The 26,968-nt window shown below is 43.7% G+C and overlaps 1 protein-coding gene across 1 annotated transcript in view; it reads left to right on the top strand.

Moving 5' to 3' along the window:
• Window positions 1-26,968, top strand: part of LOC145363106 (host cell factor 1-like) — a 106,648-nt gene that overhangs the window by 72,356 nt on the left and 7,324 nt on the right. The window contains exons 19-24 of the mRNA XM_080218633.1: window positions 494-884; window positions 3,371-3,673; window positions 6,385-6,503; window positions 19,247-19,390; window positions 21,665-21,853; window positions 24,827-25,124. Of these exons, the coding sequence (XP_080074759.1) occupies window positions 494-884; window positions 3,371-3,673; window positions 6,385-6,503; window positions 19,247-19,390; window positions 21,665-21,853; window positions 24,827-25,124 (1,444 nt within the window). The remainder of the gene's footprint in view (window positions 1-493; window positions 885-3,370; window positions 3,674-6,384; window positions 6,504-19,246; window positions 19,391-21,664; window positions 21,854-24,826; window positions 25,125-26,968) is intronic.

Genomic DNA, 26,968 nt, shown 5'->3' with positions numbered 1-26,968 from the left:
CAAACAGTGATAGTCACTGAGCTGTCGTGTTGCTCACTTTTGGATCCCTGGGCCTTTTGTTTCTGTCACTTTTATATCTGGCAAATGAGGCATGTCTCTACATGGAGAGTTTCTATACTTTATATTGAGCAAAAGCTATACTTCACCATGGTTCAGAGTTTCTTAAGACTGGATGTAAGGTGGTTTGCCTTTGAGTGATAGAGTTGATTTATTTCAAATTGTTGTTTTCCATGATGAAAATGCTTATGAGCTGTGTAAATGCTTACTTGAATTTCTGACTAACATTAATAGAGAACATGAGACAAGCCACTTGAGACTTTAGGCTAATTTCCCTGAAAATTCAGATCAATAATTGTTCGGTGCAGATTTTGGGGTTGCCAAAGTTGGCATAGTGACTTAATTACTTCAATGTAAATGAAGTCTGTGTCATTTATATCCCATTTAGTGTTTAAGGACAAATCATTGAGCTGCCAAACTCTTTTTTCCTTTGTAGGCCGCTCCATTAACTGAAGCACAGTCTAATAATGTTGAGCAAGGTTCTGTGTCTACTGCTGGACAGAGTCTGCCTGCCAGCTCTCCAGGTACTGGTGCCACGTTAGCAGTTCAAGTCTCCAGCAGCACAAACCAAGGAACAACAGTAGCTACCTTGACACAGGTGCTGCAACCTCAACCTAGTGTCAGCCTTCAGCAAGACCAGCTTCTCCCTCCTCGAGAGCTGCTGGCTGATAGTCGGCCAGAGACCCTCGCCGAGCTGGGTCTGTCCCCCGAGGAGTTGGCTGTAGCGGCAGCTGCTGAAGAGGCAGCTAGGTTGGCGGCGCTTGATGAAACCAGGACGGCGACAGCAGCACAGGTGTCTCTGGTGTCAAAAGCAGCTGGATCTGCAGGTAGGTTTATGTTCAGGTGTGGATTCCCAACTGGAAGGCTAGTAAATGGGGCATGTGGTTATAAGTGACTGCAAGCTAAACTAGAGACAAAAATATTGCATGGATGTTGTGGGCACCAACTAGTATTAAACAAATTCACAAGATTGTGATCACCTTGGCAGTTCAATAGCTAATCAATATAGAAATAGAAGATTATTCAGCTGCTTGGTGCTCCTGTACCATTTGATTAGATCATGATTCATTTGTATATTATTTCCCATTCACTCCATTAGCTCCCTCTTCCCCTTGATGTCCTTATCCGACAAACAGCTGCCAAATACTGCAGATGTTGGAAATTTTAAAAAACCTGGAAAATTGCAGCATGTCTGGCAGCATCTGTGGAGAGTGAAACAGTTAATGTTTTGAGTCCAATATGACTCTTCTTCTGAACATCTATCAATCTTTAGTGTTGTAATCTTGACCCAGCGTGTTCACAGCCTTTGGGAAATTGAGTGGGGAAGGGGGAAGTTCCTTGTTTCTACATAAGAACATAAGAAATAGGAGCAGGAGTAGGCCATCTAGCCCCTCAAGCCTGCCCCGCCATTCAATAAGATCATGGCTGATCTGTTGTGTCTCAGTTCCACATTCCCGCCCTCTCCCCATAACCCTTAATCCCCTTGCCTATCAAAAACCTATCAACCCGCATCTTAAATATATTTAGCGAGGCAGCCTCCACCTTCTATGACTGTGATCGTGCTACTAATATAGTATCCCTCTTTAAAAAGCCTGATTCTTATCTAAGAATATCTTTCCCCATTGTTACTACTTTTAATATATTTTCAACTCTGCAGTCGGTTCACCTCCATCTTTACTCAAAATGCGTTAAGTATTGTATGCAACTTGTCTTCATAATTTTGTCCTTCTAATCTGGTATAATTTTGATGAATCTCCACTGCACCCTGACAACAATATCTTTTGGTGGCATAGTGCCTAAAAGTGCAGTTGGGGTTTGAGCCAAATTTTGTTGCTTTGGACCATCTGAAGCGTGTCCACATAGACAAGATTACAGAGGACACATGCTGCCATGGAACTGCGCACCAGAAAGGCAAAGGTGAGAGGAAAATTGGCAAACAGCAAAAGAAAATGCTTGTTCTTAATCAGATTTCAAACAGACTCTGCAAACTGCATGCTCCGGCGAACACAAATCCCACTAGATTGTATCCATTCTCTGAAACCTGTCACTGCTTCAGGCAAGCAGAATGTGGTTAGTGATGCTGAGCTACAGCACCTTTCACCCTCTGAATATTACGAAATGATGTGAGAACACACGTGTGTCTGACACAGTGAACTATCATCTCTGTTTGCTCAACTCCACATTTGTGCTGTATGCTTGCAGGTGACACTAGCTGTAGAGAGAGAGAGGGGCGGGGGGGTGGGGCGGTCATTTCCAATATCCTCTATCCTTCCAAGTCTCCCAATTCTGCACTGCAGAATAGGGAAATATGGTGGTGACACCCTTTTTAGTTCCAATGAAAGGTTTCTGCCTGAAATATTAAGTTGTCTGCTGTTTTGAGATTTTAACAAACTGTATTTTTTTGTTATTTTTCTCTTAGCATATTGCCAGACTTTCCAGCATCTGTAGGTTTAATTTTAATATTTCGTTTTCATGCAGGGGGTACGAATGTTGCTGACAATGCCGGCATTTATTGTCCATCCTTAATCCTCCTCGTAGGTGGTAATGAGCCACTGCTTTGAACACAACTTGAGTGTCTTGTTAGGCCATTTCAAAGAGCAGCTAAGAGTTAGCTACGTTGATGTGGGTTTGGAATCAGTCGTACATAGAAACCTACAATGCAGAAGGAGGCCATTTAGTCTGTACCGACAACAATCTCACCCAGGCCTTAACCTTTTATCCCCATGTATTTACCGTGCCAGTCCCCCTGACACTAAGGGGCAATTTAGCAGAGCCAATCAACCTAACTCTCACATCTTTGGACTGTGGGAGGAAACGGGAGCACCTGGAGGAAACCCACGCAGACACAGGGAGAACATGCAAACTCCACACGATTACCCAAGCAGGGAATCGAACCTGGGTCCCTGGCGCATTGAGGCAGTAGTGCACACCATCGTGTCACCATGCCATCACATTCATGCTGAACTAGGACAACTGATTTTCTTACTGAAAGGATAAACCAGATGCATCTTTAGCTCATTGTCACCATGACTATGCTAGCATTTTATTTTGGCTTTAGTTAATAAGTGAATGTCAATTCCCTAGCTGTTGTGGTGGGACTTGAATTTGTGTTGGATCCAACGTTACTAGTTATAGCATATAATCACTACACTAATATACCAAGCCACTACACTAACATGCTATCAGTTAAGTCTCTGTCCTTCTATCAAAAAATTAACCAATCTTTGTGCTCTTCAATCTATTGATAACCGTTAATAATAGTTAAGTAGATTAAAACTTTTTTTTTCCCCCCCATGCTCTTTATAATTTGCAGCGGGGGAAGAGGCCATGGATACCTCATCAGCAGATTTAGCAACAATGCAGCCAGCACAGCTGTCGCAACAGGCACTGCAGACACTGGTGTCCCTTCAGTCCATTGTACCATTGGCTGAACTTGCACAACAAGACATAGAAAGAGCACGCCAGCAACAAGCTGCAGAGAGCAACCAGCCTTCCCGGCCGGCAGAGGCTCTAGCACCAGCAGATAGTCTCAATGACTCTACCTCGGAGACCAATGGACCACAGGAAATGCCCAATACAGTCTCAAGTGTCCAGATGCCTATTCAGAAGACCACAGGTATGTATGGTAAAATAGCTTTAGTTTTTCCTCTTCTGTTTGTCATCCAAAATTCTGCTGTCCGTATTCTAACTCATCAACTATTGCCCCTATTTTCACTGATTTCATTGGCTCTGGTTCAGATATAAAAATTTTTGTGCATCCATTCAAATTTCTGCTTGATTTCATGTCTTCATCTATCTTAGAAATCTCCCCCAGCCCTACAATCCTCAGACTTCTGCAGTCCCCAAATTCTTGTCATTCTGGGGTCCTGATTTTTTTTCATTGCTTTACCATCGATGGCCACGCTTTGAACCGTTCAGAACCTAAGTGCTGAAATTCACTCGTGACTCCAACTCCTCTTCTTTCAATATACTCCTTTAAACCTCTTTTAGCTTTTTGTCATCTGTCCTAATGCCTCCTTATGTAGCTCAATATCAAATTCTGTGATTTACATCCCTGTGCAATGCCATGGGATATTTTACTTTAATAAATGCCACTTGTTTAGAGGATGTCATCAATAATGGTGCACCTTCACAAGGGCATGGTGACATTTTGTCTGTGTTGTTTCACCAAATGGCTTGCTAAAAGTTTTGAGCTGGCCACATAATGTGGATGAGGAGTCCAGTGTCAGCCAGATTAGGCAGAGATGGCAGCTTCCCAGCTGCAACACCAGTGAACTAGTTTGGGATTCCTGCTCTGCCCATGACTGCAAGAAACTGCAAAGGATCGTGAATGTGGCCCAATCCATCATGCAAGCCTCCCATCCTTTGACGTGGTCCATACTTCCCACTGCCTGGGCAAAGCAGCCAGCATAATTAAGGATCCCATGCACTTCGGACATTCTCTCTTCCGCCTCCTCCCGTCGGAAAAAAGATACAAAAGTCTGAGGTCATATACTAACCAACTCCAGAGCAACTGTTTTCCTGCTGCCATCAGACCTTTGAGTGGACCTACCTCGCAAATAAGTTGATCTTTCTGTACACCCTAGCTGTGACTGTAACCCTACTTTCTGCACTCTTGTTTCCTTCTCTAGGAAAGGTATGCTTTGTCTGAATACCACATAAGAAACAATACTTTTCACTGTATACTAATACATGTGACAATAAATCAAAACAATCTAATAGCTTCTGCCAGTGGACACTGGGTGAAAAGAAGTGACCACAGTGTGGTTTCACACGATGCTATGATGCAGTGTGGTGACCTTGTGACTTTTATGTTGTTAGCCCAGTATCTGATACTGCAGTGGATAGGAAACCCTCACTGATTGGATAGTCCAGCATTTCAAAGTAGTGTTTTAGCTTGCAGTTAGTGCCATATATTTTTTTGCCAGAAACAGCAAGTGGGATGTTGGCTGCATACACATTAATGATTACGGGTACTTTAACCTTTAGTATAGTCTAAGTACACTCGTATGTGCACCAGTACAATACATACATAAAAACCTAAAGTTTTAAAGTTTATTTATTAGTGTCACAAGTAGGCTTCTATTAACACAGCAATGAAGTTGCTGTGAAAATCCCCTAGTTGCCACAGTGTGGCACCTGTTCAGGTTCACTGAGGGAGAATTTAGCATGACCAATGCACCTAACCAGCACGTCTTTGGACTTTGGGAGGAAACTGAAGCACCCAGAGGAAACCCATGCAGATACTAGGAGAACATGCAGACTCTGCACAGACAGTGACCCATGCCAGGAATCAAACCTGTGTGCCTGTGCTGTGAGGCAGCAGTACTAACCACTGTGCCACCTTGCACTATGTCCAAGCTGGACTGAGTAAAATTCTTACATTTTTCCCAATCGCGCCTCAAGTTAGTTGCCTTTCTGTACTATGAATATCCCACAGACAGCAAAGCAGATTGTATCTATTGGAGAGATACGTTAAGTTTTGTCTTTTTCCTATTAGAGCATCCCACTGGGTTTTAAATGTCCCTGTTACTTTTTTAAAGTGTATATAAATGAAAATAATGATTTTGTTCCAGAAGCTACTTAAAAAAAACTATTGCTCATGTAAAATATTTTTAATGTAGAAATCCAATGGGTTCACCACCGCCTTTTTGACGAATTAGGGGAGGGCAGTAGTTGAAGTATCTTTAACCTTTGGCACAGTTTAAATACACTTGTGTGCATCAGTACAATACATACATAAAAACTTTAAGTTTATTTATTAGTCACAAGTGAACTCGTGACTAAAGTAGGCATGTATTCACAGGTTACTGTGAAAATCACCTTGTCACCACACTCCGGCGTCTGTTTGAGTACACTGAGGGAGAATTTGGCATGAACAATGCAGGCCTAGTCATTGCCACCCCATTCTGTGAAAGAAAAAGTAAAATAAAATGTTGTTGAATACCCTGGTGTTTTTATGTCTCCCTTCCTTCCTGACTAATTCATCCAAACACATTCTGTCCAATCCTCCTTGGGCTGCTCCAGTGATCTTTTTCCTGAAGGTGACTTACTTATTCCCACTCTCCTCTGCAGCTTATCACTCATCTGCATGGGCATCACCTAATTGCTTGACCTACTTCTCATTTCTTGACTTCAACTTACTCAGCTTGGCGACATACCAGCTAGTAAGCATAATGGATGCAGACTCAATGTGAGACAAATATTTTCTTGAAATGGGGACTGAATTTCCATTCCATTACAGTGTGAGAATATTAAATGGGTGCTCAAACTGTGAGTGAGGGAAGTATTATAGGAAAAATAACTATTGCTTTCCTTTTATTACAGGTTTGGCACCATACACTTCCCTCTTAACATCATCAACCAACCAAATCTCTAGTCCAATGAAACTGCAGGCAGCCACTGCTTTAGCCCAAGTGGCCAATGGAATTGGCATTCCTGTGTCGGTAAGTGCTTCTGTAAAGGCAGGTAACTTAATATTATCGCCTCCCTTGTAAATTATGTACAACAATCTTGGACATTTCGAAATGGGCAGAATGAAAGTTAACAGAATGATTTTTATAAATACTTTTATGTGGTTCCTTATTTATAATGTGAAAGCATCTCAACTTCACACCATTAATGAATGATGTTAGGAATTCTGAACAAGTGATTGGCTTTTAGTCTCTGGGACATGTATTCAGATCCAAAACAGATTGATGGGGTGGACGTTTCTTTCTACTGATACAAATGGTACTTCAGTCTGCATCCAGTACCTGTAGGGTTTGCAACGGAAAGCCAACTCAAATTCAAAGTGATAATGAAATTGTCCTGGTCAGTGAGCTATTGGTATTGCATAGGATGCAATGTAGCTGAAATATATCATTGAGCTGTAGCAGAGAAACTTTCCTGTTCGTTTAACTGTATTGGTCCTGACTCAGGATCACTCGAAGTACTGGATCTCTGTCTAAGAAGGTATTGCGTTTCTCCAATACCCCTCATTCCTCGAGGGTGCTCAATGCAGAAAAACTGTAGTGGAAATGAAAAGTCAAATATCTACCAAAACTAGTATTGTACAAAAAAATAAAAATATGTATGAAAAGATTTCCTTGAAGTCAGATAGAAATAGATGAGTATTAAGATTGAGCTGTTTCATCAATGTGATTTAATTAAGACTTGCTATTGAGTAGCAGCTTATCAGATTCCTTTCCCTTGTTCTTCCCCACTCCCAAACAATAAATGATAAAATGCTTAACGTGCTACAAGATACTGTGAAACAGCGAGCGATTTAAAGGCGGGTCTAGAAGTTCTTTTGTGCATGGTAGGGTTCCACAGCCTTCTAGAGCTGATTGATCAGTGATGTTGATTCATGGAGGAATATTAAACAGAATGCAGCCTGAAGTGGTTGACGTGCTATTGCTATTGAATTGCACTGGTCATTGTGTACAAAAAGCTACAGAACTCCTGCTTTGGACAAGGAGATTTTTAAAAATTCATCCTTTTGGGTAAACTGGGATTTTGCCTGTCCACCTGCAGCAAATCCTATGACTGTTCAGTAGATGCCTTAGTGATTATTTACCAAACTTCGCTGGATTCCGGGGAAGTGCCGAAAGATTGGAAAACGGCTAATGTTACGCCGCTGTTTAAAAAAGGTAGCAGGCAAAAGGCAGGGAATTATAGGCCAGTTAGTTTAATGTCTACAGTTGGAAAACTGCTTGAATCCGTCATCAAAGAAGAAATAGCGAGGCACCTAGAAAAGAATGGTTTGATAGAGCAGACGCAGCACGGATTCATTAAGGGGAAGTCGTGTCTGACGAATTTATTACATTTCTATGAGGATGTGACCAGTGCAGTAGATAGAGGGAAACTGGTGGATGTGGTGTTTCTTGATTTTCAAAAGGCGTTTGATAAGGTGCTGCACAAAAGGTTGCTTCAGAAGGTTAGGGGGCATGGAGTTGGGGGTAAGGTGTTAGCGTGGATAGAGGATTGGTTGTCTAATAGGAGGCAGAGAGTTGGTATCAGTGGGTGCTATTCTGATTAGCGGTTGGTGACTAGTGGAGTGCCGCAGGGATCGGTGCTGGGGCCTCAGCTATTTACCATTTATATAGATGATCTGGAGGAGGGGGCTGAGTGTAGGGTGACAAAATTTGCTGATGACACAAAGATAAGTGGAAAAGCAAATTGTGCTGAGGGTGTGGAAAGTCTGCAGAGGGATCTGGATAGGCTGAGCGAGTGGGCGAGGACCTGGCAGATGGAGTACAATGTTAGTAAGTGTGAGGTTATCCACTTTGGCAGAAATAATAGTAGGGATTACTATTTAAAGGGAGAAAAGCTGCAGCATGCTACGGTGCAGAGGGACCTGGGGATCCTTATGCATGAGTCGCAAAACCCAGTCTGCAGTGCAGCAGGTGATCAAGAAGGCGAATGGGATGCTGGCCTTTATAGCAAGGGGGATAGAATATAAAAGCAGGGAGGTCTTGCAACTGTACAGGGCACTGGTGAGGCCGCAGCTGGACTACTGTGTGCAGTTTTGGTCGCCGCACTTGTACAAGGCTATCTTGGACTTGGAGGGAGTGCAGAGGAGGTTCACTAGGCTGATACCGGAGATGAGGGGGTTAGACTATGAAGAGAGATTAAATAGATTGGGTCTGTACTCGTTGGAGTTTAGAAGGATGAGGGGGGATCTTATAGAGACGTATAAAATAATGGAAGGGATAGATAGGGTAGAGGTAGAGAGATTCTTCCCACTCAGAAAGGACAGCAGGACTAGAGGGCACAGCCTCAAGATAAGGGGTGGGGGGGTGCAGTTTAGAACGGAGTTGAGGAGGAACTTCTTCACTCAAAGGGTGGTGAATCTCTAGAATTCTCTGCCTGTTGAAGTGGTGGAGGCTACCTCGCTAAATATATTTAAGTCACGAGTAGATAGGTTTTTGACAGACAAGAACATAAGAAATAGGAGCAGGAGTAGGCCATCTAGCCCCTCGAGCCTGCCCCACCATTCAATAAGGTCATGGCTGATCTGTCGTGGCTCAAGGAAATTAAGGGCTATGGGGAGAAAGCAGGAAAGTGGAACTGATCCACTTCAGATCAGCCATGATCTTATTGAATGGCGGGGCTGGCTTGAAGGGCTAGATGGCCTACACCTGCTCCTATTTCTTATGTTTCTTATGTTGTTCAAGGAACAAAGTATTCTGCTGACTGATATGCAACCCTATCCCTCGACCGCACTAATATACTGAGCTGGCTTCTTATCTTCTGCATATTACTGGAGTAAATGTTGGCATATTTGCCTAAATAAATAGGCACATAATTTCACTTGTTACGAGGTTCTGTGTGGCTAGTACTATATGGATGATTTATGATGAGTAGTTTATTCCACCACTACAGCACCTCTACAAAATGGTGAGGCTCAAAATTCATCCCAACTTTTATGCTGCAGAACAGGATTTGGAGAACTGAAGGCAGACCACATAGAACATTACATTACAGTACAGTACAGGCCCTTCGGCTCTCAATGTTGTGCCAAACTATGCCCAATCCCGAGATTAAGCTATCCCCTCCCTATAATTCTGGAGTGCTCTATGTGCCTATCCAATAACCGCTTGAAAGTTCCTAAAGTGTCCGACTCCGCTGTCACAGCAGGCAGTCTATTCTACACCCCAACCACTCGCCGAGTGAAGAATCTACCTCGGCATGCCTCCTATATTTCCCACCATGAACCTTATAGTTATGCCCCCTAGTAACAACTACATCCACCCAAGGAAATAGTCTCTGCACGTCCACTCTATCTATCCCTCTCATCATCTTATAAACCTCTATTAAGTCGCCTCTCATCCTCCTCCGCTCCAAAGAGAAAAGCCCCAGCTCCCTCAACTTTTCTTCATAAGACCTACCCTCCAAATCTGGCAGCATCCTGGTAAATCTCCTCTGCACTCTCTCCAATGCTTCCACATCCTCCTTATAAGAACATAAGAAATAGGAGCAGGAGTAGGCCAACTAGCCCTTCGAGCCTGCCCCGCCATTCAATAAGATCATGGCTGATCTGTCGTGGCTCAGTTCCACATTCCCGCCCTCTCCCCATAACCCTTAATCCCCTCTCTCATCAAAAACCCATCAACCCGCGTCTTAAAAATATTTAGCGAGGCAGCCTCCACCACTTCAACGGGCAGAGAATTCCAGAGACTCAACACCCTTTGAGTGAAGAAGTTCCTCCTCAACTCTGTTCTAAACCGCCCCCCCCCCCCCTTTATCTTGAGGCTATGCCCCCTAGTCCTACTATCCTTTCTGAGCAGGAAGAGTCTCTCCACCTCTATCCTATCCATCCCATTCATCATCTTATACATCTCAATGAGATCTCCCCTCATTCTTCTAAACTCTAACGAGTACAAGCCTAATCTATTCAGCCTCTCCTCATAGCTCAACCCCCTCAACTCCGGCATCAGCCTAGTAAACCTCCTCTGCACTCCCTCCAAGGCCAAAATATCCTTGCGTAAGTATGGCGCCCAAAACTGCACACGGTACTCCAGCTGCGGCCTCACCAACGCCCTATACAGCTGCAGCAAGACCTCCCTACTTTTATACTCAATCCCCCTCACGATGAAGGCCAGCATCCCATTCGTCTTCCTGACCACCTGCTGCACCTGCAAGCTGGGTTTTTGTGACTCATGCACAAGGACCCCGAGGTCCCTCTGCACCGTCGCCTGCTGCAGTTTTTCTCCACGTAAGTAATAATCCTTCCTACCATTATTCCTACCAAAGTGGACCACCTCGCACTTGCCAACATTAAATTCCATTTGCCATTTCCTGGCCCATTCGCCCAGCCTATCTAGATCCTTCTGTAGACTCTCCCCACCCTCCACACAATTTGCCTTTCCACCAATTTTGGTGTCATCAGCAAATTTCGACACCCTGCACTCGGTTCCCTCCTCCAGATCATCTATATAAATGGTAAATAGCTGAGGCCCCAGCACCGACCCCTGGGGCACTCCACTAGTCACCATCCGCCAATCCGAATAGCACCCATTGACCCCCACTCTCTGCCTCCTATTTGACATCCAGTCCTCTATCCACACTAACACCCTACCCCCAACTCCATGCCCCCTGACCTTCTGTAATAACCTATTGTGAGGTACCTTATAGTGAAGTAACCAGAACTGAACACGATATTCCAAATGTGGTCTCATCCAGTATAGTTGCAGCATAACCCCACGGCTCTTAAACTCAAACCCCCTGTTAATAAACACTGACACTCTATAAGCCTTCTTCACGGCTCTATCCACTTGAGTGGCAACCTTCAGAGATCTGTGGATATGAACCCCAAGATCTCTCTGTTCCTTCACATTCCTTAGAAACCTGCCATTGAAGTTTGCATTCAAGTTTGTCCTACCAAAATGAATCACCTCACACATAACAGCTGAAAGTCATGATCACAGTTCTCAAACTCTGCCCCAGAGTTCAATGCTACGTGCCAGTGACCATGCAGCATTGGATAGAATATAATGTTTCTGCCTGTCTGTAAATTTTGACAGCAATTGACATAGAACGTAGAACATTGCAGCGCAGAACAGGCCCTTCGGCCCACGATGTTGCGCCGACCAGTTTTTTTAAAAAAAACACTGACCCGCTAATCTAAACCAATCCCTTTTCGTCCATAAACCTATCCACAAATCTCTTAAACGCCCCCAAACTAGGCGCATTTACAACCGCAGCAGGCAGGGCATTCCAATCCCTCACCACCCTCTGGGTAAAGAACCTGCCCCTGACATCCGTCCTATAACTACCACCCCTTAATTTAAAGCCATGCCCCCTCGTGCTAGCATTCTCCATCCGAGGAAAAAGGCTATCACTATCCACCCTATCTAAACCTCTAATCATCTTATATGTTTCAATAAGATCCCCTCTTAGCCTCCTTCTTTCCAGCGAAAACAACCCCAAATCCCTCAGTCTCTCCTCATATGACCTCCCCTCCATACCAGGCAACATCCTGGTAAACCTCCTCTGCACCCTTTCCAAAGCCTCCACGTCCTTCCTGTAATGTGGGGACCAGAACTGCACGCAGTACTCCAAGTGCGGCCGCACCAGAGTTGTGTACAGTTGCAACATGATGCTGCGACTCCTAAATTCAATCCCCCTACCAATAAACGCCAAGACACCGTATGCCTTCTTAACTACCTTATCTACTTGATTCCCAACTTTCAGGGATCTATGTACACATACACCTAGATCCCTCTGCTCCTCCACACTATTCAAAGTCCTCCCGTTAGCCCTATACTGAACACATCTGTTACTCCTACCGAAATGAATTACCTCACACTTCTCCGCATTAAACTCCATCCGCCACCTCGCGGCCCAGCTCTGCAACCTGTCTAAGTCACCCTGCAAACTATGACACCCTTCCTCACAATCTACCACACCACCGACTTTGGTGTCATCAGCAAACTTACTAATCCACCCAACTATAGAACATAGAACATTACAGCGCAGAACAGGCCCTTCGGCCCACGATGTTGCGCCGACCAGTTACAAAAACAATGACCCACTAGCCTATACCAATCCCTTTTCGTCCATAAACCTATCCAGAGATCTCTTAAACGCCCCCAAACTAGACGCATTTACAACTGCAGCAGGCAGGGCATTCCAATCCCTCACCACCCGCTGGGTAAAGAACCTACCCCTGACATCCGTCCTGTAGCTACCCCCCCTTAATTTAAAGCCATGCCCCCTCGTGCTAGCTTTCTCCATCCGAGGAAAAAGGCTATCACTATCCACCCTATCTAAACCTCTAATCATCTTATATGTTTCAATAAGATCCCCTCTTAGCCGCCTTCTTTCCAACGAAAACAACCCTAAATCCCTCAGTCTCTCCTCATAGGACCTCCCCACCATACCAGGCAACATCCTAGTAAACCTCCTCTGCACCCTCTCCAACGCCTCCACATCCTTCTTGTAATGCGGGGACCAGAACTGCACACAGTACTCCAAGTGCGGCCGCACTAGAGTAGTGTACAGTTGCAACATTACACTGCGACTCCTAAATTCAATCCCCCTACCAATAAACGCCAAGACACCGTACGCCTTCTTAACAACCTTATCTACTTGATTCCCAACTTTCAGGGATCTATGTACACACACACCTAGATCCCTCTGTTCATCCACACTATTCAAAGTCCTCCCGTTAGCCCTATACTCGACACATCTGTTGCTCCTACCAAAGTGAATTACCTCACACTTCTCCGCATTAAATTCCATCCGCCACCTCTCGGCCCAGCTCTGCAACCTATCTAAGTCTCCCTGCAGACTATGACACCCTTCCTCACAATCTACCACACCTCCAACTTTGGTGTCATCAGCAAATTTACTAATCCACCCAACTATACCCTCATCCAGATCATTAATAAAAATTACAAACAACAGTGGCCCCAAAACAGATCCCTGAGGCACACCACTCGTAACTGCACTCCATGATGAATATTTACCATCCACCACCACCCTCTGTCTCCTATCTGATAGCCAATTCCTGATCCAACTTCCTAGATTACCCACAATCCCATACATCTGCATTTTCTGCAGAAGCCTACCATGGTGAACCTTATCGAACGCCTTACTAAAATCCATGTATACCACGTCAACTGCCTTGCCCCCATCCACCTCTTTGGTCACCTTCTCAAAAAACTCAATAAGGTTAGTAAGGCACGACCTACCCACTACAAAACCATGCTGACTATTTCTAATCAATTCATTACACTCCAAATAACTATAAATCCTATCCCTAATAATTTTTTCTAAAACCTTGCCCACAACAGAAGTAAGACTCACCGGTCTATAATTCCTGGCAAAGTCTCTGTTCCCCTTCTTAAACAATGGGACAACATTCGCTATCCTCCAATCCTCCGGGACTACACCAGAGACCAATGACGACCTGAAGATCTGAGCCAGAGGCTCTGCAGTCACCTCTCTAGCCTCCCAGAGAATCCTAGGGTAGATCCCATCCGGACCAGGGGACTTATCTATTTTCAGCCCCTCAAGAATTTCCAGCACATCCCCTTTATCAACCGTAATACTGTCTATTTTACACCCCTGCAACCCAATGTCCTCCTCAGCTATATTCATGTCCCCCTGCGTGAACACCGAAGAGAAATATTGGTTCAATACTTCTCCAATCTCCTCCGGTTCCACACACAACTTCCCCCTGCTGTCTGTAACTGGCCCTAATCTTGCCCTGACCAACCTTCTGTTCTTGACATACCTATAGAACGCCTTAGGATTCTCCTTAATCCTATCAGCCAAAGTCTTCTCATGTCCTCTTTTAGCCCTTCTCAACTCACTCTTCAACTCCCTCCTAGCCAATCTAAAGCTTTCTAGTGCACTATCTGAGCCCTCCAATCTCATCCGAACATAAGCCTCCTTTTTCTTTTTAACCATCGACTCAACTCTTTTAGTGCACCACGGTTCCCTAGATCTACCAAATCCACCATGCCTGACAGGGACATACCTATCAAGGACTCGCAGTAGTTGCTCCTTGAAAAAACTCCACATTTCAGACGTTCCCAGTCCCTGTAATCCCCTAATCCAATCCATGCTTCCTAATTCACTCCTGATAGCCTCATAATCGCCCTTACCCCAGCTAAAATTGCTGACCCGAGGTTCATGCCTATCTCTACCCATCACTAAGGTGAACGTAACCGAATTGTGGTCACTATCACCAAAATGCACACCAACTTCCAAGTCTAGCACCTGGTCTGGCTCATTTCCCAGCACCAAATCCAATATAGCCTCACCTCTAGTTGGCCTGTCTACATACTGAGACAAAAAACCTTCCTGCACGCTTTGTACAAACACTGACCCCTCTAGCGAGCTAGAACTATAGCAACTCCAATCAATATTCGTAAAGTTAAAGTCCCCCATAACAATTACCCTATTACTTTCACTCCTAACCAGGATTGTCTCCGCAATCCTTTCCTCAACCTCTCTAGAACTTTTAGGAGGTCTATAAAAGACTCCCAACAGGGTGACCTCTCCTCTCCTATTTCTAATCTCCGCCCATACTACCTCAACTGACAAGTCCTCATCAAACTTTCTCTCCGACACTGTGATACAGTCCTTGACTAGCAATGCTACCCCACCCCCCCTTCTACCTTCTTCTCTACTCCGACTAAAGCATTTGTACCCCGGAACCTGCAACATCCATTCCTGACCCTGCTCTATCCATGTCTCAGAAATGGCCACAACATCAAAGTCCCAGGTACTGATCCACGCTGCAAGTTCATCCACTTTATTGCGAATACTCCTCGCATTAAAGTACACGCATTTCAAACCCTGCTCCGCCCCACCCCCACTATGCCGTGCCTTGCATTCCCCAACTATGCCCCCCTCACTTTCACCCCCTTTCCTCACTATCCCTCCCCCCCCTCCGAATCAGTTTAAACCTTCCTGCATCGCTTTTGCAAATTTACCCCCCAGGATATTGATTCCCCTCTGGTTCAGGTGTAGACCATCCCTCTTATAGAGGTCCCACCTTCCCCAGAATGAGCCCCAATTGCTCAAGTACCTGAACCCCTCCCTCCTGCACCATCCCCTCAGCCACGAGTTCAAACTTTCCCTCTCCCTATTCCTCTCTAAACTATCCCGTGGCACAGGCAAGAGTCCAGATATAACTACTCTTTCTGACTTCGCCTTTAGTTTCCACCCCAACTCCATAAATCTTTGCTTAATATCCCCTTCCCTTAATCTCCCTATGTCATGTGTCCCCACATGAACTATAACTTGGGGTTGATCTCCCTCTCCCCTAAGAGTCCTGAATACTCTGTCCGATACATCCTGGACCCCAGCCCCTGGTAGGCAACACACCAGCCCAGAGTCCCTACCCTTACCTCCAACTCTCCTATCCGTCCCCATAACTGTGGAGTCCCCAATCACGAGGCCCAATCTCTTACCCCTAACCACCTGAGGCTTGCCAATAGGCTCACCCCCAGAGACCTGCTCCCTTTGGCTATCCCCAGTTGATTTCTCCTCAACTGTAGCCTCCAGGACCGAAAACCTATTTTGGAGGGGAACAGCCCCAGGGGATTGTCCCCCCAACTGCTTTTTGCCCCTCTTCCTGGCAGTGACCCAAGACTTATTCCTAGGAGTGACTATCTCCTTATAACTCCTTTCTATGTCCTCCTCCACTTCCCGAATTATACGGAGCTCCTCTAATTCCCCTTCCAGCTCCTTTACACGCTCCTCCAGAAACTGCAATCTAACACACTTCCCACAAGTAAAATCACCTGAAACACTGTGGGAGTCCCTCACTACATACATCCCACAGGAGATGCAGCTTACAGCCTGAACTGCCATCCCTGAATCAATTACCAGCAGAAAAGTAAAAATATAAAAAAAAACTTCCCTCACACTTATAATTAGGTTAGAGGAGGTGGAAGGGTGGGATTCTCTACCAGTGTAGAGAATCGGGAATCCTCTCTGCACTAATTTATAGTGTTAGGGGCACGAGAAAAAAAACTACAACTACCAGTAAGCGTCCTAGTGACGACTTCCGGTTTCTAACTAATTTAAAAAAAAACCGCCGAAACTCGCGACTTAGCACTAAAAATAAAAAGTTAAACGGAATAAACAGAAAAATATACCTTGTTTTTGCCTCCATACCCTCATCCAGATCATTAATAAAAATTACAAACAGCAGTGGCCCCAAAACAGATCCCTGAGGCACACCGCTTGTAACCGAACTCCATGACGAATATTCACCATCAACCACCACCCTCTGTCTCCTATCTGCTAGCCAATTCCTGATCCAAGTACCTAGATTACCCCCAATCCCATACATCTGCATTTTCTGCAGAAGCCCACCGTGGTGAACCTTATCAAACGCCTTACTAAAATCCATATATACCACGTCAACTGCCTTACCCCTATCCACCTCTTTGGTCACTTTCTCAAAGAACTCAATAAGGTTAGTAAGGCACGACCTACCTGCTACAAAACCATGCTGACTGTCTCTAATCAATTCATTACTCTCCAAATAACTATAAATCCTATCCCTAATAATTCTTTCTAAAACCTTGCCCACAACAGAAGTAAGACTCACCGGTCTATAATTCCCGGGGAAGTCTCTGTCTCTGTTCCCCTTCTTAAACAATGGGACAACATTCGCTGTCCTCCAATCTTCCGGTACTATACCAGAGACCAACGATGACCTGAAGATCAGAGCCAGAGGCTCTGCAATCACCTCTCTAGCCTCCCAGAGAATCCTAGGGTAAATCCCATCCGGACCAGGGGACTTATCTATTTTCAAGCCCTCTAGAATATCCAGCACATCCCTGGTTTCAACTGCAATACTTTCTATTTTACACCCCTGCACCCCAGTGTCCTCCACAGCTACATTCATGTCCCCCTGCGTGAACACCGAAGAGAAATATTGGTTCAATGCCTCTCCAATCTCTTTCGGTTCCACACACAACTTCCCTCTACTGTCTATAACTGGCCCTAATCTTGCCCTAACCAACCTTTTGTTCTTGACATACCTATAGAACGCCTTAGGATTCTCCTTAATCCTATCAGCCAAAGTCATCTCATGTCCTCTTTTAGCCCTTCTTAACTCCTTCTTCAACTCCCTCCTAGCCAATCTAAAGCTTTCTAATGCACTACCTGAGCCCTCAAGCCTCATCCGATCATAAGCCTCCTTTTTCTTCCTAACCAACGAATCAACTTTTTTAGTACACCACGGTTCCCTAGCCCTACCAAATCCTCCTTGCCTGACAAGGACATACCTATTGCAGACCCGCAGTAGCTGTTCCTTGAAAAAATTCCACATTTCGGACATTCCCAGTCCCTGTAATCTCCTAGTCCAACCTATGCTTCCTAATTCTCTCCTAATAGCCTCATAATTACCCTTCCCCCAGCTAAAACTACTGACCTGAGGTTCATGCCTATCCCTTTCCATCACTAAGGTGAACGTAACCGAATTGTGGTCACTATCACCAAAATGCACACCAACTTCCAAGTCTAGCACCTGGTCTGGCTCATTACCCAGCACCAAATCCAATATAGCCTCACCTCTAGTTGGCCTATCAACATACTGAGTCAAAAAACCTTCCTGCATACTTTGAACAAAAACTGACCCCTCTAACGAGCTAGAGCTATAGCAATTCCAATCAATATTAGTAAAGTTAAAGTCCCCCATAACAATTACCCTATTACTTTCACTCCTAACCAGGATCGTCTCCGCAATCCTTTCCTCAACCTCTCTAGAACTTTTTGGAGGTCTATAAAAGACTCCCAGCAGGGTGACCTCCCCTCTCCTAGGAGCTGCCTTGGGATTCTATTCTATCAAGAGACTCAGAGTTGAGGAAATTTCTTTGTATTGTCATTACCTGCAAAATTGACAATAATAGATAAATGAAACAAAGAGAACATGACTAGGTAACGTGATGGAGTGGACAGGTAACATCCAGGCTGGTGTAATTTTAGTGTAGAGTCTAGAATGTATGGTGTGCATTGTTCAGCAAACTCCAGAAAGGAGAAAAACCTTGCATCCTTTGCTTGTGCACCTCATATCTTTTTAAAACAGAGATTGCTGGAAATGGTAGCAGATCTACCAGCATCCTTAAAATTGCAGGAATGTTGTCCAAAACGCTGCGCCTTCAGGACTGAGACCATGCCAGATTTCTAATTTTCCTGGATTTTGAATTACAACCAATTCCTTCAATACAGGCTTCATGAGGACAGAGAGAAGTGACTGATTTCTGATCCTCTCCCCAAAAGTGCCAGGGAATGTTGCAATCGGAAGTGGAAGGGATCACCAACTCTATCCCATCAGTGGAACAGGCAACTTTGTATCCAGAGAATAGGGAGGGCCTGGAGGAAACCATTTTTAAACCATTGCAATGATTCTGGTCCTGTGTGTGCACATTACTCACTGATTCGATCCTCTGAGATCAGCCTGATAGGGGATGTCTTCATTCTTCTGCCTACCTTGTTCTGGGAATAGTGCTCAGATTTCCCCAGAGGAAAACATCTGGTTTTTTGGACAGCCAGACTTTGAGTATTTTACTTGTATATGGTCAACATTTCAGATGTACACCCATTGTCAAAATTAAACTGCAGCATTTTCTTTCTGATCACTGCTGGCTTACCCTGGTTAATTTTTGAAGTCCTCCCTAGAAATCAAAAGCTGAGAACTTTGCAGGTGACCAGTGTTTTTAATGTGATTCCTCAGAAACATGATGCATCTACGCATACCCAGCCAAAACCAACAGCCAGGAAGGAACCCAATCAGTGGTATGATGTTGGTGTATTTAAAACTACAAGCACGGTGGTGGTGTCCTATTTCCTGCCTGCAGAGGGCTCCCAAGGAGAAGAGGTAAGATGTGTGTGCAAATGCTATTGTTAAAGTGACCACACCCTTTATTGATGCTTCAGATATTGCCTGTTCTCTATAAGCGTACATTTAAACTGTAAAATATTTCAATACATTTTATCCCTCTTGCTGGTCTTCCTAAGACAAGGACTGTGCTGGGAGATGTTTCAAAGGGCACTCCGTTACTTATTCTGCTCTCAGCACTACCACCAAGTGGCTGCCCTTCATTTGTGAGCTCAAACATTGTGCATGAGCATACTGGGTGGGAGGGGAAAAGGGGTAGGTTTCGAAGCTCAAGGCTTTGCAGTGTCCCAATTTAGTGAGATTCATGAGGGATGAAAGTTGCAACCCTTCTGTTCTCTCCAGCTCAGTACTGCACAGCACCACAAGGCACATATCTGGTCTTAGCTATCTGGGACAAGGAGAAATAAATCTGTTATATACTATACTGAAATAAATTATTTTATTTATTTTTGGTGAAGATGTCTAAATTTGACCCACCTTTTTAGAAGAAAATGCAATTCTCTCTCCCCTTATCAATTTCATAACACCAGGTTAAAGTCCAACAAGTTTATTTGGTAACATGAGCTTTTGGAGCATTGCCCCTTCATCAGGTGACTCACCGAAAGCTTGTGCCACCAAGTAAACCTGTTGGACTTTAACCTGGTGTTGTGAGACTACTTACTGTGCCCACCCCAGTCTAATGCCAGCAACTCCCCATCACCCTTATCATTGCCATTGTTTTGTTTTCTATTTTTGGTATCAGTTATTTTGTAATGAACAAACAAAGTTTGTTTGTTTATTAGTCATAAGTAAGACTTACGTTAACACTGCAGTGAAGCTACTGTGAGATTCCCCAAGTCGCCACACTCTGGGGTCTGTTCGGGTCAATGCACCTAACCAGCACGCGTTTCAGACTGTGGGAGGAAACTGGAACACCTGGAGGAAACCCAGACCTCCCTTAAGTAATGTAATTGCTCAGAGTTGTGTCAAATGTTATAGCACAAAAGCAAGCTACTTGGCCAAACTGGTCTTTCAGTATTTGTGTTCCGAATGGACTGCCTTCCAGCCATATCCTATTTCTTTTTCTTTTGTACTTACTTAGCTTCCCCTGAAATATATCTCTGCTGTTTGCCTCAACTACTCCACATGATCATAAATTGCACATTGCTACCACTCTCTAAATAAAAGAAGTTTCTCCGGTATTCCCTATTGGATTGATTTGTGATTGTCTCCTGATCCCTAATTTACTGTGTCCCCCTGTAATCCCAATAAAACCACATCGGAATTTTTAAGGCTACTATTAGGTCATTCCTTCAGTCTTTTGAGAAGCCTGTTCAGCCTTTTCTGATGAGTATAACCTGACAGTTCTAGTATTATCTGAAAAGACAGTTATGATGTTTTTACGCCTTGTATTCCATTGTTGCAGCTAATTAGATGTGATAGACAGGGAAGGTATATTCATTCTCCATCCAAATGATGTCGAAGCACTGGTTCAGAAGTGCAATCTTTTACATCTATTATTAATCATCTGTGAATTCTTCTGCATCGTAGCATTTTAAAAAACAGCTTTTTATTAATTTAGGGTGTGTCACCTAAGAACTTATCAGCTGAAAGTTTGTTTAAAAACCCCCTTGCTTTTTATGTCAGAAGGTTAAGGGTTTTATCCCTATTGTAAGCTTGAGCATGTAATCTAGGCTGACGACTTCAGTGCAGTACTGAGGAGTGCTGCTTTGCCAGAGATACCATCCTTTGGATGAATATAGAACATAAGCAATGGATTTACCTCCCTGCTTGAGTGGAGTAAAATATTCATATATCACTGAAGAAAATAAGGATGTTCTCAGTGTCCTGGCCAGCATTCTCCCCTTAGCATGAACCAGTGAGTACATGTAGAAATCCAAAACATGAGATTCTTGTTAATAAGTTCAAAAAGGAATTCAAGTAATGTTCCTTTACCCATAGAGATTAGGAAGTGGAACATAACATAAGGAATAATTGAGGTGAAAAAACTTGAAGGGAAACTAAATGAAAGTGGAGGAGAATGAAAGCAAGAGGAACAGGAGACTATGCTGATAGTGTTAGATGAAGTTGGGTAGAAGGGGGCTCACTTGGAGCTCAAGTGCTAGCAGATAGTTGGGCTGAATGACCTGTTTTATACTGTAAACATAGTGTAGCCTGGGAACTTTTATGAGCAGAGCATTTTGTGTGTTGAACCTTTGTAAAAGAAAGTGAAATCAATTTAGATTCAATCAATATGATGTTATTTTCCCACAGGATGGAAGTGGAGATAATATCCCAGATCACAGCAATCTGAAGACTGTGAAGCTGCAGTCGGGCACTGCCTATAAATTTCGAGTAGCCGGCATAAATGCTTGTGGTCGGGGTCCATTTAGTGAAATTTCAGCCTTCAAGACCTGCATGCCAGGATTCCCAGGTGCACCATCTGCCATCAAGATAAGCAAGGTTAGTGATGATCGTTTTAAACCAAGTTGTGTATCTAAATCTTGACTCTAACTGGAATGGCCTTTGAATTATTCAAAGTGTTTTCCTGTTTCAGTGACCTTGCACTTGGTTTCTCTTGGGTGCTGCTCCAGTTTGTTCTTTGAGTTATCAGCAACGTTAGAGGTATTTCCAGAGGAGAAATTTCAGTGTACGGCAGAGGGGCTTTCAGACCCTGTGTTTTTCAGATGCCTGAGATTTCCTGTGTTCATCTTTAGCTGGGTTTGTCTTAAATAGAGTTCGCTGATTCTAAACCTCTTTACTTTTACCTGTTCGTGAATTTACTATCATCCTATTTCTGTTGCTTTAGCAAGCACTGCTGATACTACTACTGGACTGGCCTTTTACCTATTCATATGTGTGCTCTCTAAAGTGCTTCCAGCCTAACCACAGTTGATCATATTTGTTAGGTAAGGGGATTAATGATTACAGAATCCAGGGAAGTAGATGGAGTTGAGATATACAGTCTCATAACACAAGGTTAAAGTCCAACAGGTTTATTTGGTAGCACAAGCCTCTTACTGTATTTATCCCAGTTCAACGCCAGCATCCACGTTGAGATATACATTAGCTTTGACCTAAATGAATGATGAATCAGGTTTGAAGAACTGAATGGTCTTCTCCTGTTCTTATGATACAGACCTGTATATTCTCAAGTTTATGTTCTCCTGAAGTTATTTTTCGTGTCAGCCTAGCCAGTTATTTGACTGGTATCGCAACGGAGTTCAATCTTATCTATGTATGATGATGGTTTATGTATTTTTAGCACAGGATGTTGGGTGAGAATTGTGAGCCCTGACTGATTTCTCCCAACCGCATCCAGAGGCATAGTGCCATGCTGAGGCTACCATCTGACTGAGACTGACTGTTTGTTTGTTTCTTGTAACTTCTCTATTCAGCCAAGACCATAATCCTGCTCTTGCTGAGCATTTACTAAACCAGGAATGATTTGATCAAGAAAAGTAAATAAACAGTGCAATCTGTACTCCCTGCATTACAAAAGTGGATATCATTTTCAGTTCTCTATCATTCATTCCATTTTTTAAAGCTTGTATGACTCAGTGAAGAGTTTGAAAGCAGAAGAAGCTGATACTGCAAACTTTTGATCCACTAAAGGAAAGATTGGTGACAATGAAGAAAGTTATCTCCAATTGCAACAGGATCTTGATCAATTGGGCCAGTGGGCTGACAAATGGCAGATGGAGTTTAATTTAGATAAATGTGAGGTGATGGATTTTGGTAGATTGAACCAGGGCACTTATTCAGTTAATGTTAGGGCGTTGGGGAGAGTTACAGAACAAAGAGATCTAGAGGTACATGTTCATAGCTCCTTGAAGATGTTGTCACAGGTGGACAGAGTGGTGAAGGAGGCATTTGGCATGCTTGGTTTCATTGGTCAGAACATTGAATACAGGAGTTGGAGCGTCTTGTTGAAGTTGTACAAGACATTGGTGAGGCCACATTTGGAAAACTGTGTACAGTTCTGGTCACCCTATTATAGAAAGGATATTATTAAACTAGAAAGAGTGCTGGAAAAATTTACTACGATGCTACCAGGACTTGATGGATTGAGTTATGAGGAGAGGCTGAATCGACAGGGACTGTTGTTCTCTGGAGCGCAGGAGGCTATGGGGTAACCTTTATAGAGGTCTATAAAATAATGAGGGCATAGACAAGGTAGATAGTCAATATCTTTTCCCAAAGGTAGGGAAGCCTAAAACTAGAGGGCATAGGTTTAAGGTGAGAGGGGAGAGACACAAAAGTGCCCAGAGGGGCAATTTTTTTCACATAGAGGGTGGTGAGTGTCTGGGGCAAGCTGACAGAGGTAGTAGTAGAGGTGGGTACAATTTTGTCTTTTAAAAAGCATTTAGGTAGTTACAAGGGTAATATAGAGGGATATGAGGCAATTGGGACTAGCTTAGGGTTTTTTTTTAAAAAGGGCAGTGTGGACAAGTTGGGCCGAAGGGCCTGTTTCCATGCTGTAAATCTCAATGGCCCTAATATTCATGTGCATTTCCTATGCAAGTAGGAACTTGCATTTTGTATATCGCCCTTCACAACATTAGGGCATTCTAAATCACCTTTTACTTTGCATGCAAAACAATGACCACATGACAAATGCAGCAACCGATTTATAGAGCGAGGTTTCGCTAATGACACAAAAAATAAATGACCGCTTCAACTGTTTGGGGCGAGTGCACAGATGAGAGCAGTGGGAAAATAAATCCTCTAACCTTGAATAGTGTCATGGAATCTCTGCATCCACCTGGCCTAGACTTAATGACCCATCTGATAAGACTGACAGTGCACTGCCTCAATATCATATTGGGATTATGAGCTTGGATACCTTAAGTCCATGAATCCAGAGGTATCTGATTTACTAATATCCTTTGCAGGAAAGAAAATTTGCTATCCTTATCCAGTCTGCTCTATACGTGACTCCAGACTGCCACAACAATGTGGTTGTTCATTATAAGTCAATTTTTGAGAGTATTTGAGCTGCTTAGTTGTCAAGGCAGCTCACCATCAGCTACTCACTGGCAGTTGGGGATGGCAATAAATGCTGGCTCAGTCAGCCTTGCTCACATCCCATAAATGAGTAAATGTAAAAGATCTGATTCCGAGATGAAGTGCCATCACTGGCTTCATTTGATCACTGCTTGCACTGAGTGTGACAGAGCAGTACCATTCTGAGAGTGTCTTAGCAAGAAGAGAATAAGCGGTTTATTAATAATGTTTTAAACCATTGGTTAACGGTATCATGGAAGTGAAGGATCAAGCATACTGATCACTTGACAAAGGGAGCATTTAGATATTAAATCAATCCATGTAACCAGATTACATTGCAATGTTCTGTATTGTACTAGAAGGTTTAGACAATTGTTTCAGAGTTTAATTGAACAGGATTGATAAACTTGGGTGTGTTTTATTTTGCAGGTTGCTGAAGGTGCACAACTCTCCTGGGAGCCTCCTGCTGTCACTTCCGGAAGCATAATTGAATACTCTGTGTATCTGGCACTTCCAGGGTCACAGGCAACAGACCCCAAGCCCGCAGGGACTTCCCATCTGCTCTTTGTCCGTGTTTACTGTGGGCCTGTTCCCAGCTGTCTAGTATCTTCATCCAATCTAGCAAATGCACACATTGATACAACCACAAAGCCTGCTATAATCTTTAGGATAGCAGCCAAGAATGAGAAGGGCTATGGACCAGCCACCCAGGTCAGGTGGTTACAAGGTGAGCTGGGATGATTCATTATCTTGTACCCAGAGTGAGGAAGAATTTGTATAAGCATGACTGACCCAGAGATTATAGCAACATCTTGCATTTGGCTTTAAATCATAGAATCCCTACAGTGCAGAAGGAGGCCATTTGGCCCATTGAGTCTGCACCGACTTTAAAAGCATCTAACCTAGCCCCCACCCCCAGTCTTATCTCCATAACCTTGCACATATACCATGGCTAATTCACTTAACCTACATGTCTTTGGACACTAAAGGGGCAATTTATCAAGGCTAATCCACCTAGCCTGCACATCTTTGGATTGTCAGAGAAAACCAGAGCATTCTGAGAAAACCCCACACAGATACTGGGAAAACATGCAAGCTCCACACAGTCACCCAAGGCCAGTATCAAACCTGGGTCCCTGGCACTGAAGCACTAGCGTTTACCCTCGTAAAATATTGCAGGTCACTTAATGGGAGCATCCTTCAGCAGAATTGGATACTAGGACACACCCATGATAATAGGATAAGTGTTCAAAAGGTTAGTCAAGAGAAGTAGGTTTTCATGTGCATCTTAAGAGGTCCAGGAAAGAAATTCCTAAGGCCCAGGCCAAATAGCACCGAATTTGTTTTGTACTCTCAAGTTGATTTTCTGGAAAAGCGAATCCAGGGATTTGGAGAAATGATGGGCAAGTAGAATTGAAGTATAGATTATCTAGGATTAATGCAATAGTGGAACCAGCTCAAAAGCAGAATGGCATGTTCCTGTTTTATTTATTCAGAAAATATTTATTTGTGCTTTGGGTACAGTTCCATTGTCATTCTTCACCCTTTACTACCTCACCTCAGTGAAGCCAAGACTCTGGGGGAGCTGAAAACAGTGTATCATTTGATTCCATGTTTAGTTCAAATTCCTTTCATGCTTTCAGATTGAGTAAGTTATTTCAGGTTAAATGGGAACCTATTGGTTCAGGATGCTGAAGCTGTACAATAGGTTTGTCAATCAGCATCTGCAAAAAAGCTGGGTGAATGTTTCAGTTTTCTCTCCTTTCTTCCCTTCTGGCCCCTCTGAGCTCATCTTATCTATGTGACCCATCTCCTGTTCTCTACATCTCATTTCCATTCAAATGCTGACCACCCAGCATGCCGTCTTCCTCCCATGTTAGCCAATATTAATATTCTCTCCTCAGGTTCTGGTCCTCTCTTCAAATCTACCATCACCATGCCTCTCCTCAAACACTAGCCCTCGGCCTCTTTGTCCTCTCAAGCTACTCCTCCATCTCCAGCCTCACTTTCTTCTCAAGTCTTTTGAAGGTGTTCTTGCCTCTCAAATCTGTTCCCATCTTTCCTGGAACTCCAGATTTGAATCCCATCAATCAGATTTCTATTTGCCACAGTACTGAAGCAGCTTATATCAATTTCACCAATTACATTTTGCACGACTGTGGCAAAAACAGATTATCCCTTTTCGTTCTCCTTTACCTGTCTATGACACAATTAAGTACACCATCATCTCTCCACCTGGCTCTATTTATCTAATTGAACTTGGAGAATCACTTGCAACTGTAACAGCATCTCTTTCTGCTCCCACATCGTTACCTCTGTTGTCCCCCAAAGATCTATCTTTGTACCCCCCTCCTATTTCTGATCTGCATGCTGCATTTCGGTGACATAAGCCCATGCTTGCTGACCTAGACTGGCTCCTGGTTAAGTAGTGCCTTGGCCTTTTTTTTTAAATTCTCATCCTTGTTTACAAATCCTCTTGTTACCTTGCAACCAAACACAATCATTTCCTCCAGCTCTCCAACCTTCTTGAAACACCAGCATCCTCTAATTCTGGTTTCTTGAGCACCCTGT

This window comes from Carcharhinus amblyrhynchos, chromosome 3, assembly GCF_965287045.1.
Source record: "Carcharhinus amblyrhynchos chromosome 3, sCarAmb.v2.hapA, whole genome shotgun sequence".
Taxonomy (NCBI): Eukaryota; Metazoa; Chordata; class Chondrichthyes; order Carcharhiniformes; family Carcharhinidae; genus Carcharhinus; species Carcharhinus amblyrhynchos.
The sequence above is the reverse complement of the archived record's forward strand: the minus strand, read 5'-3'. Positions and strand labels throughout refer to the sequence as shown.